Genomic DNA, 12,645 nt, shown 5'->3' on the forward strand with positions numbered 1-12,645 from the left:
CACCTCAGAAAACCATGCAGTTTATCTAGACAGCAACTTCACAAGCTTCTGAGGTGAACTGATGGGTACACTGCTGCTTAGTGAGGAAAATCTTGCTTCTCCATTCACTCCTTTTACCTGGGCTCACAGTTTCACCCCTTCCATTGTGCTGCCTGTTACATTTGTTGGTCGTGTTACTTTAGTAAGCAGCAAAAAGTACAAAAATGAAATTTAAAAAGCAGAAAAAAGTACAGGATTTGACTATTAGTTAATTTAATCTAAACAAACCCGGTATCTGTCAGATCTGGTAGAAGGTGTCAAATACATGTGTGGAAGGGACTGTGGAGAAGAAAGTTGAGTTCTCTCCTTCTGTGGTGGGAAGATGTTAGCACAATTCACCACATTCTGTGACTACTGGTGCTTGCATTCATGTGTCTAACTCTCTCTACCTCTCCACCCTCTATCATCCTCTTATTTCAGTAATCTTGCAACAAGTGTCTTGTTACAGTATGTGTTTCTACACACAAGAAAGTGAGGTTTAAAAGGCTTCAGAATTGTTCCACTTAAATTTGGGTACTTAATTGGAAAGATTATGTCAGGCTCCTAGCAGTTGTAAACTTCCTCTGTAGCTAGAGAGATGGAATTTTGTATCACCTCAGGATCTTAAAGGTCATCTAATCATCCTTCAGAGGTGGTCTGTGTGGGAAGGAAATTTACATGACAACACTTCCAACTCAGATGCTTCAATTTAGTGATGGAACAATATTAACCTGGGTTTCAGCTGTTATTTAACTAGATGAAGACAATCCAGTTTTGTGAGCTAAAACTGACATTCAGAACCCAGAATCTCAGAGTCCTGTATATCGTTAAAAAAAAATTATTTCCTTTCTTTGCTCTTTCAAATACTCAAGGTGAAAAAAAACCAAAAAACAAACCAGTGCTTAACTTTGCATGCTATGTTAGCCTCATGCACATTTTCTCAAAACACATGGGTCTTCTGAATGAAAAAGAGTAAAGCAAGAAAAGCATGTGTGCAAATGAAGACAGGCAGGTCCTTAGTACGTCAACAAGCACAAAGAGCTTTGAAACATCCAAGAAATGCTGCCATAGAAATGTCAGCTACAGAACATTCTGTAACATTTACTGTTCAGTGTATCACCTTTTCATCAACTCTCCTAGCCAGATATTTACATTAGTGGCATAAAACATCATGAAGTATATTAACTAAGACTTTTTTCAACAAAAAAAGGGAGAGATTAAAATAAACACATTTTTTACCTTATTCTTCCTGTTATCGTTATACTTGATCAAATCCAAAATAAACATTAAAACCTCCTTAGGACAGAGGTTGTGAACATCTCTCAGAAGGGCCATCGCAACAGGCATAGTCTGTGTAATAAAATCAATACTAACATCACTCTTAATTTAGTGAAATGATAGGTACACCCTCAAATTAAATTACATCCTGAAAATGAGCAATTAACAATTTTACAATACCAAATCTCTGAAAAGTGGTATTTAAATGCTTTTTCAAAGTCACACCACATGCTATATAATTTTCAGATCAAATAAACTATGTAATTATTGCTCAATAATTAGTTGTAGCACAGACATTTGAAGAAACTATATCCAAGAAAAGACTCTCAAGTCAAGGCACTATCAAAATGGTAACAAATGAAAAATAATGAAATATGGAAAATGATGATGGAACTAATTCTGAGACAGACACTGAGTTTGGGTGTTTCATGTGAACATGATGTCTAAGCTTCCATTACCATTGAGAGATAGAGATCCAACACAGTCAGTGAAGCCTACAGATTTATTAGCCAGACAGGTATTAGTCTGACTAGGTATTTATTTTACCATGAGCTAAGCAGCTCTCTAGGCTCCACTCACATAGATTTAGGAGTCTTACTCTAGATCTAAAAACTTGGGATATGGGATTAAAAGGGAGAAAAGTGTAAGATTTAGTGGGAAAGAATGGACAATGACAAAAAGAGAAGAAAAATACACAAGAAGATCCAAGAAATAGACATGGGGAGAAGGATGAAGAAGTTTTGGACAGAGTAAGAAAACAAAATTTGAGTTTTCTCCATAATCAGGAATATGAAATCTGTGAAATATGAACTCAATCATCCAATAATTATACAGTGAATCTTGAGAGAAAACCACTCTAATCCATTGTTATCCACTGTACAACCAACTATAGGTCACAGTAAAAAAACCTACATTAACTTCAAAATAAGCTGCAGCAATACATGATGTTGACAATTAATAGAAAGGAGAGGGCATGAAGGATTAGACAGTGCCTTGAACTAAAAAACCCACTAATTTAAGTTAAGATTTTATTTGCAGTATATCATTGCCATTAATGAATAAAGACAGCTGCTGAATTCACCTAAAAGATAAAATGAGTAGCTTTGTTACTGTGCAATAAATTCTATTTAAGAATGAGCTCAGAAATATTTGCAAATACCTATTAGATGTACTCCATTCTTCTGAAGAAACTGATAATTTAACTTTAGCTACTCAGAAAAAAATTTGTTAATTGATTTTTGACTAAGATGGAAAAAACAGATGCCATGTAAGAAAGAACTAGTTATTTTTGATTTTTATGAAGGGGTAAAGCAAGACTGTGCTATTCATGTTTCTGTAGCTGTCAACCGTAGGAACGTTTTTGTATTTCGACATTTCTTTTAAAACATTAAGTGAAAAAAAAAATATTTTACCTTTTGCAGAAAGTAGCTTTGAAAGTTCATGAAGTTATTGGTCTTCACAATGTTTGGACAAGTCTTACAACAAAACATTCGGGTAAAGAGTGACTTCATGGCTGGTGGTCCTGTCCATGTACTTACCATGGAATTTGCAATCTGTGTAATTAGGGGGGAAGGGAAATCATATTAACATCACCACTGCAAGTTTAGCTTGGCAGTAGAAAAATACACATTTCCCATAATCAAAAAGGATAATTGCCAAGTACATACTGTCCTTCAAATAGGTACGTATTTTCGTCAATGTATTATCTTATATTAACTAAGTTTTCACTGACATCCCCAATGCATCTTCTCTACATTAAAGGTCCATTTTATGAAAATTGCTGCACTTGGAAGATGTCTGCAACTAATTATCTTTCCATGATAAACTGTTGTTAATTATTTTCTCATTTATATTTTAGATGAAAATTCTGTGTTTACTAAGCCAAGCTTTCTGATTCTACAGAAGCCAGTGATGGAAGAGGCTTTTGCAATACCAACCTCCCAAATTTACCCTGCCAGTAACCTCAGCCTAGAATTTAAGTAGGCCTCATCCACCCTAAGACTAAAAGACCACCCCTAAAGTGAAAGGCAAGTCAGCCACCTCTAACTTTAATTGTAATTTACAAAGAGACTGTGTACCAAGACAAATTTATTGCTATAGTCTGTTTTGGTGTACGGCAGTAAGGTTCCACAAAGATAAAACTGCTATTGTGCCTTCCCAGCATCCTTGGTTTCATACATTTGCTGTGTGGAGCAGTGAAAGCCTGCAGACAAGAACACTTAGGACTGATGATGGATTAAGCCTGATGACAGATTGAGTGTGTGTGCACAAACAGATGAGGCCAATGCACCCTACAATGTAGCAGAGTCTCCATTGTTACAGACCCACCACAAACTAAGGAAAAATCTGTTTACACAGAAGAAAATTGAGGATTTCCTTCTAAATTATTTAGCTTGTTTCAAGGGTATTACATACGCAATAAGAGAAAGAAAAACAAGAGGCAAGTTGGGTAGCAATACATTTCACCATTGCTTTTATGTAAGATGGGTGCTTTATTACTGAAAACCATTTTCCCGCTAAGTCAGGTTTCAAAGGAAGGTCAGAGAGAGAAAAGACTGCAGTCAGACTAGATGTTCCCTTGCAATAACTGAAGATGCAGGCATAGCTTTTTCAGTAAGGTACATAACAACTCTTCCTGTAGAGGAAGCTTAATCTCGAAGACTGCTTAGAAACCGTCATGATGAACTTAAAACCGCAAATGTAAAATTTATGTAGCAGTGTAATATAAAACCCAAGCTCCTCAATGCTGGGCAGGGAGTTTGTGGTGGTGGTGTTGCTTTTCTAAACCCTACAGCACATCACCAACACTGTAATGGATCTGAATGGAAAAATCAGCCTGCATACTCCCAGGAATTAATATTGTGACATTGTTTTCTCCTTTCTCTGTAGAGTTATTTGTCACAAACTACTCAGCATCTGTTAACTTCTTTATCAATGAGAATTTATTATGTTACCTGGATACTTTATACCTGAGGGACTGAAGAGTTGTTTTACAACAAAGTATACAGTACATTTAGGAAGTGTACTAAATGCTGTTTTATAATTGCATTGTCACCTATCATTTCTCTGTATCAACATGAGTACATCAAGAATGTTTTACAATAGTAACTACAAGCCAGCTATAGGTTGCAAATCAACAAAGAAGAACCCTCCCCCTAATAAAACACAAGGGACTTGGCTTTTTTCAATAAAGAATACAAATCCTGAATGTTTACAAGCTGAGAAAATTAAACTGAGCTAATGACAACAGGAAGTGATTCTGACTAATGCCCTGATGTCGGAACTAGTTACAGAATATATTACACTTTCCTCCTAGGTAACTTACATAAACATATCTACAACTCTGTCCTGCCGTACCTTTTGCTTAGCTTTATAATCTTTTTTCTGTAAACCAACAACCTTATCTTGTAGACCCAAGATTTTTCATACAATTACAACTGAGCAAAACTGGTTATGATTATCTGCAGCCCCATTGCCTGAGAATTCAAAGTAAAGACAGAAAAAACTACTGCATTTAAACATTGTAGCAACAGCTCTTTTAATATTTATCTGTGAAACATAAACTTTTAAATATTCCAAGTGAATTCATTACAAAACGTGCATATTTTAAGGCAGATACTGGCAGTACCAATACTAGCACATACACTGGCAGTATTATACCAATGTTCCATAATATTAAAATACTGTCATAAACATTTCTTGGATTTTGGTTTTCAAAATATGGCCAAAGGATTTATTTCTATACAGGTACTGAATTATTCTCAACAGGTACATAGCAGAAAGCAACCTATAAGCCAATAATCTGAACTCTACAATTTGTTAGTAAGTATGCCTTTATGTCCATAGAATTATGTCAACACCACGTCTTTTCAGCAATTCTTACTATTCTGTGTTTCCACCCAGTTGTTTTATAGGGTTCTCCTTATTTTAATTCTTAATGCCAATTTTGTGCCTAAAGAAAAAGATCTTCCCTTTTCAAGGCAATTAATTGGCTTTTTCATACTTAATTGCAGACCAACATGATGTTTATTTTGTGTCCCTATTTAATCTGAAACAATATAGAGCAGCAATCTAAATTCATTAGACAGACAAATTTCAGAACTTCGTAGTTCTCAACAGACAGGCCAAGGAACTTCCCAGTAAAATAAAAAAATACACTTTGGCTCTGAAGAAAATTAAACAAAAGTCTTTTATTTCTGCCACTTAATGAAATCTGGAAAAATCCCTTGTGGTTTTCATGTCTGACATCTCAATTTTGACAATTATGAAAGCCTTCTGTTGTCTCCATTTACAGACTAAAATAATACAGCTTTCCTTTCAAATCAGTCATGTTAAAAATACTTGGCAAACACTTTTAAGAGACTAAATATCAAGCCAGTTTAAGAACTGTGATGAGTTTTGACCCATTTTCAAATGTTTACCATGCCTAGTGGATTTCTTGCCTTACTTCCATCCACACAACCTCACCTTTGCAAGGCAGAAGCAGGCCAGCATTCTCACTCGGTAGAAACATTGTTCCTGTTCTAGTATATCAGTCAGTGCAAGCCGCGATGCTGGAGTAGGGAACTTTTCCAATGCCAGAATGGCTTCTTCTTGAGCAACCACATCTCTCTCATATCGAAGCTGATACTGCCACATGAAATCAGATTGTTCAAATTCTACCTTCCTCAGTACTGACATATCAGGGTCTATTCTTATCCAGAGCAAAGGGGAATCAGCACTAAGACAGACATGAAAAACATTAATAGCTTACAACATTTCAAGACTATAGAAATTGAAAAGATTTTCTAACTTGTTATGAATTATTTTTAAAAGTATTCAAAGAAACACAAAAGAATCTAAATTAAAGTGGACTTTTGAAAGTCACCTGGTCCAACCTCCTCCTTCTAGGATGGCAATTCTATAGTGTCCCAGGACAATCTGTCCAAACCTCTAATACATCAAAGCGAATACAGTGTTTTAGTATTTTTAACCTACAGATCTGAGTTCATGGTAAACTACTGTATCATCTCAATATATTTAATTCTACTTCCTCAGACACTGTAACTTTCATAAGTGAGCAGCATTTTATCACCTTCTACAGTTTAAGACTACCAAAAAAAATCCCAAAATAATCTGGTGGTAAATACCCATTTTTTTATACACTACTTTTTATCAATAGATGTAAGAGTGCTTTACAAGCACACACATGCTATGATGTTGACAGCTGACAAGGGTAACCGTGCAAATGCATAGAACTGCCAAGCCAAATGATCATAAAAGCAAAAGTATCAACAGACAGGATTAAAGTTTTAGTCCTACAGATAAAATTACTCAGTTGTATTCCACCCAAACAAGTATTTTATACTTTAGTATTCACACCGCACCATGACTACAGAAGTAATTTATGGGAGCAACAAGCGTAAACTATATAATAAAGTCTCTTACTCAGTTTTCCACATAAAATTGAGAACAGCAACAGACATGGAATTAGGAGAGAGTTTGGAATAACGAAAAGAGCATCATTATAAATACGATGCGTATTTCTATAGACATTTCTAGAATATCTAGAATTACTGTCAAGATAGTAGGTAGAGAAGAAAGGATAGTGAAAAGAAGAGTGCATACATGGTATTTAGAAGAACAGAAAAGAATGCACATTATCATATATGCTTGGAGCAGAGGAGTCCGAAGTGGACAAAAGAACAACAGCACTGCAGATCAGGAAGTTAGCAGATAAACAAAGCATAAGTGACTTGCATAAAATCATATACCATAATGATAACAATAACTTCCTCAATTAAAATATCCCTTATAAAATTATTCCTCATCATATTTTAGAAGAGGTTAAATATATGAGAATCTTCAACACTTTTAAGGTGACAAGCAAACTCTTCTTCAAAGAGACACCATTATTCTTCAAGAGCAGATTATTTACCTCCCTCAGCCAGGAAACAAGGTATCAACACCTTCAGTATTTCTGAGAGCATCCCAGCTCCAACTCAAGGAGGGTAAAGCTGGTATTTACATTGAACAAGAATTTGCTTCCAAAGAGCTAAACAGTTCCAACCGAAATTAATGCCAGTATGAATTTCAGTACGAAGCATTTCATCACTTAATTTCAATCTAAAAGGATTCTTTCGCAATTAACCACAGATTTCAGGAAGTTGTTTGTCTTCGTGCCAGTTAAATGGTCTTCATCAAGGTCCAACAAAAATTGCTCTTAGTTTCAAGCAAATTCTTGTTTACATTTTACCTATAAAGTCAGCTGAAAGATATCATTAGAAATGTGTAAGAAAGAATCAAATAATTTATTGTATCACCTTATCATGCTTAAGTTTTTTTTAAAAAAACCTGATTATAGTAGTTAACCCTTACATTTTACACTTCACCAGCATTTTCCCACCTACAGAAGTCTCAAAGAAGGCAAAGAAATGTGGTATAGTCTTGAAATTTGACAGTCATATAATGAAGTACAGCATTACCATCAAATCCTTCAAAACAGCATGCTTTAGACAAGGGGAACATGGCTCAGTCTCACACTGAGAAACTCCAACAAGCTAACTTACTCCATAGCAGAAAGGTCCATGTCCACCTCTTCTCCATTCATCAGTGGAATCTTTTTCTTCTTATTTCTATTAAAAAAGAGGAAAAAGAAAAAAATAGGTATAAATTACCATACTAGCAAAGATATGTTTATAAACGGATCTTAAGCCTGCAAAAGCACTTACTCTCTGTGCACTTCACCACACTGAAAAATAATGTTCTCTCCAGCAAAAAAGTCCCAAAGTTGAGCTGTGCATTAGTTTTGTTCAAATAATAATCACCAATACTTGACATTGGTTTAATCTTGACTTCGACCTTTTTTACAATTACACATAAGCACACAACTCTGAGAAGTAGAGGTCAAAGTAATTATTAAAACGAATGAGGAAGCTGAGAGAATCTATTTGGGAAATATATTACTTTTCTTGCTCATTACGTTTAGTGAACAGCCCTGTCACTCTTACAGAAAAGGAAAAACTATGCAAGTGCTTCATCCATGTATCTTTACTTGAGGTACTCCTCCTACATTTGTCTTCCCTCTAATATCTTTCCCATTCAAAGGCATTTTGAATAATTTGATTGATTAGAGTCTTCATTCAACTCATTCTATGTAAATAAGCTCTTTGTAAAACTTTTATAAAATTACTGATCATTAAGAACTGCATATAAAATGTAAGGTCTCTTGCTGCCCATAAACAGTAGTAAATTCTATTTTCTCGCCTTACATCACAGGTAAATCTTATTCTGTAAGATTAAGAAAATCTAAACACAAAATTTAAACCCCCATATATTTACCATCAAATGCACTGTAAGTTTTCATATATCCATACTAAAAATACCTGCAGTTTGTATTTTAGTTCTTACCTTCTGCTTTTAGAATGGCAAGGTATATCATGCTTAAGACTGTTTTCTTCAATTTGCAATGTATGGTTGAACGATCCATCAAGTTCTTGCACTGTCACTTTAAGAGGACCCTTCAAGTTCACAAGATTGTTATTAACATCAAAATTATGGTTATTAATGTCTACATCATACTTGTACGTGTAGGTAAAATATGGAAGATTGACCTTACCACATATTTCTGAGTCCCAGGAGATGTGTAGTCTTGTTTTATTTCCAACTCCAATACATTCCGTTTTCTATTAAATGCAAAGCTACCATAGAATTTTACCACTCCACTCTGATCCCTAATAAGCAGTATAGGAATTCTAGTGCACAATGCAGCAGTTATAAACAAACATCATTCTCAATGTTTTCATTCTTTACACTTGCCTTATGCTGCTTTATTCCTAAAATTTCCCATCCCAAGAAAATCAGGAAATGAAAACACTTATGTTCATTTGAACTTCTTAAAGATTTTTTTTTTTCTTTAAACAGTTCTTTAACGTACAATCATGTATCTTATGGTGAAAAACTGAAGTATAATGAAAATTATCTAATAAGAAAGAAGTCATTATGAAAACCTACATTGGACCCCCCCACATCCAATGTCCTTGGCATGCTCTCAGAGAAAGTAATTGACTAAGAATTCAGTAATTTCAATATGATTTGTTTTACTACATATTTCAGTTAAATAAAACTCAGGGAAAAATGTAGACATTAGCTTCTGTTTTCTACACACACAATTATTTTATTGCAGTTTTTCAAACTGGGTCACTGTGAGCATTCATATGTGTGTGTGTGTGTGTGTGTGTGTGTGTGTATGAGTTCACATATACATGAGAGTATACAATATGCCAATAAAAAGTAATGATCTCACTTTGCATTTTTATCCCAGGCAATGATTTCAAGTCAACTGCTCCTGTGAATAACTTCATCATTCATTATTTGTATGACAGCCATTACTACACTTCATTTATAGTAAAACTAAAACACTGGAATGAAGTATTTTAGTCTAGTGCATGCTCCCAACAAGTCTCTGAAAATATAAGACAAAAGCAGGGAAAGAAAACCTGTTCCTTCATGTCCTGACATTTAAGGGAGGAGCTTCCAGATTCAAAGAGGTTTATTATGGTACATGCATTATTAACTTTTCTCCCAAAATATCGCCATTTGGCTAGATGCCTCAGACTGGTTCTGTTCACGGTAGCTGCCTTCATGACTGTCTGTGACTTTGTCATGAGGTACAGCTTAAGGCATTTTTAGTGGTTTCTTCAGCACAAGGTTTAAACTCAGAACCAACACAGTACTCATTAATATCTTAAGACAGCACTAGTTAAGAGCAATAAGATATCCTCCCAACCAATACAAAGACCTGCTGTGGTCTTACAAGCTGGAAAATCTATTATCACAAGTGCAACAGTGTTTGAAGCATGGTAGGGAGGTTGTAACCACAGGATTACACACAGTTACAGTTAACAGGATCAGCCTTTGGGCCGAAGTCCAGAGAAGCTGAAAAATCCCCAAACCTAAGAGTTACAATTCTTCCTTGCTTACAGAACAAACATAGTTAAGATTCACCCAGCTCAGAGAGTAACGCTGACATTTAGGTATAGCTTCAGTATGAATATATGTACATATAGAACACCTACTTTCCTTAAGTGCTTGGCACAGCTAAGTATGGAAATTAGCATAATGTGTATTTATACTTTATGAATACTTCTGATGCAGATAAAATATTAACTTCTCATATTACTATAAATATTAATTATACAGTGATTTTTAGTTCGATATTGAGATGCATGAACATTATTAAGTCATCTCAAACAAATAATGTCTAAATACAAATACCTACTTTTGCTTTCAGTTAGAAGGTATGGTTTTGCTACACTCATGTATGAGTCTAGCCTCCAGTGACGTTAATTAAAACTATCAATTAAACCTGTTAAAAGGAGAAAATTCAAATTTACCCTCATATCAATCCAAAATGATTAATATCACTGAAACTTAAAGAATCAACACACAGAGGTTTATTTTACCTGAAATTGTGATATTAACACAAGCTACCAAGATATTCAATGTTAGTGTATTTTAAACCATCAGTCTGCACTTTAGGTTACTTATTTCATGGTGATTTACTGGAAATCACATCTTAAAATTCACCAGACTATAGCATTTTCCGTGTCAGACTTCAGCATATTTCTAAGGGCAGTGTCCTCTGGAATCCCTTTAGTATAATTTGGCCTTAAATTCCAGCAGAGTTCTTGTGTTTCTTTCAAAGTAAAACTTAAAATCATGAAAACCCTTCTAGTAAAGAACACGCAAAAAAGTCAGCATACTCTAAAAGACTATGAAAGAGTGTGAACCTATGGCTCACATATATATCTAATTCAAAGAATAATGTACTTAACTGTTTTAAGCAAAGGTATTTCATACCTTTCTTCACATTCCTTTAATAGTGCCAATTAAAAAACAAATTCATTCTCCATATTAACAATCCAGACCAAGAATAAAAAGGATACACCCACTGCTTTATTAAAGGTTGGATGTCTTTGCCAGAGACATTTGAGATAGATTTCAAAAACCCAGATGTGGAAACCAACATCTGACTCCACATGTGTGACTGGAACTTCTGAGATGAAGCAGTGCTGGCCAGACTCAACAACTTGTTGAAAACCTAAAATGATAAAAAGTTATTACTTTCACTAAATACTTCAATATATAAAATAAACTTTTCTGTTTAGTTGCAGCTGAATTGCAACTGAAGGCAAATAAACTCATCTTCTGATAACTGGCCTCAAAAAAAGTCTTTCAAAAAGAAGACATTTCTGAAAATTATTTGCTTGTCCATATCAGAAATTGTGATTTGCAGACACAAATTCATTTTTACTTAAGGCAAACCATCTACAATGCTGAGAAAGCTCTGAAACCCCAGCTTCTTAACATGAGAAATGTTTAATGGTAACAAAATTAAACTGTTTTCTTTGCTTATCACTGCTACAGGTACAACTTATCATGAATCTTTTTAACAGAGTTGAATTCAAAGTGGAATACAGAAACACTTTTTGGCATGCACTTTCTAGTTCTGAGCACCTCCCTCTATACTTCAAAACCATGTAATTTGTGAGGTTATTCACTGCAAGCAGGTGTGGCCTTCATTGTCCAAATTATAATGCGGAGGGTAAGGGATGTATTTTTAATAAATTCTTTCCACCTGAACTTTTTCAAAGAACTAACTTCCTCGAAGTTACATATACACACAAAATCCATTAAAAGACCACCAGCTTTGCAAAATTACCTACAGTAAAACAGATCACTGACTATGTGCTTTTTAGAAATAAAAGCCATCAGGTTCTCCGCTTCGCTATTCCTTTTTAAAAATTGCAAACAATAATGAAAATTTATGTAAGGAGAGCTTTAAAAAAGGTGCATCTGCTGTACTTTCAACCTGACAACTGCCTGTAATAGGTCTAGCACAAGTACATACGTGTTTTCCTTAAAAAAAACCCCAAACAAACCAACCAAACAAAAAAACCCCCTGAAGTTGATAGGAAAAAGTATCACTCAGTTTCTAACTGGGTGTTTGGTTATAGCACCCTATCTTTTTTAAGGCATGTCACAAAACATGTACAGTAAAGAAGAAAAACTATAAATCTGGAGAAGTTTAGCATTTCAGAATGAAATTACAATCTTCTCTTCAACTGCTTCTTCTAATATAAAGATCTATGCTCCCTCTAGCACTGATGGATTCTCATTACTGCAGAAGATGGATTCTCATTACTTTCACTATTTATACTTTATTAGACTAGCTCACAGCAACACCAGTCAGGGTCAGTAAAACAGGTCCTCAGTGTCAACAACCGATCACAATAACCCAAAGCAATGAAATATCTTAACATTAAATATAAAAAGTATTACAAGTTATGTATAAGAATAATAGCTAAC

The 12,645-nt window shown here is 34.7% G+C and overlaps 1 protein-coding gene across 7 annotated transcripts in view; it reads right to left on the minus strand.

Moving 5' to 3' along the window:
* The window catches only part of TAF2 (TATA-box binding protein associated factor 2), a 65,505-nt gene that overhangs the window by 27,914 nt on the left and 24,946 nt on the right, over positions 1-12,645 (minus strand). For all 7 annotated transcript variants that reach the window (XM_074887093.1, XM_074887083.1, XM_074887075.1 and 4 more), the window contains 7 exons: positions 11,223-11,377; positions 8,894-9,008; positions 8,686-8,795; positions 7,845-7,910; positions 5,764-6,016; positions 2,709-2,849; positions 1,258-1,368 (listed from right to left, as the gene is read on the minus strand). In XM_074887093.1, the coding sequence (XP_074743194.1) occupies positions 1,258-1,368; positions 2,709-2,849; positions 5,764-6,016; positions 7,845-7,910; positions 8,686-8,795; positions 8,894-9,008; positions 11,223-11,377 (951 nt within the window). The remainder of the gene's footprint in view (positions 1-1,257; positions 1,369-2,708; positions 2,850-5,763; positions 6,017-7,844; positions 7,911-8,685; positions 8,796-8,893; positions 9,009-11,222; positions 11,378-12,645) is intronic.

Source organism: Strix uralensis, chromosome 1 (genome assembly GCF_047716275.1).
Source record: "Strix uralensis isolate ZFMK-TIS-50842 chromosome 1, bStrUra1, whole genome shotgun sequence".
Taxonomy (NCBI): Eukaryota; Metazoa; Chordata; class Aves; order Strigiformes; family Strigidae; genus Strix; species Strix uralensis.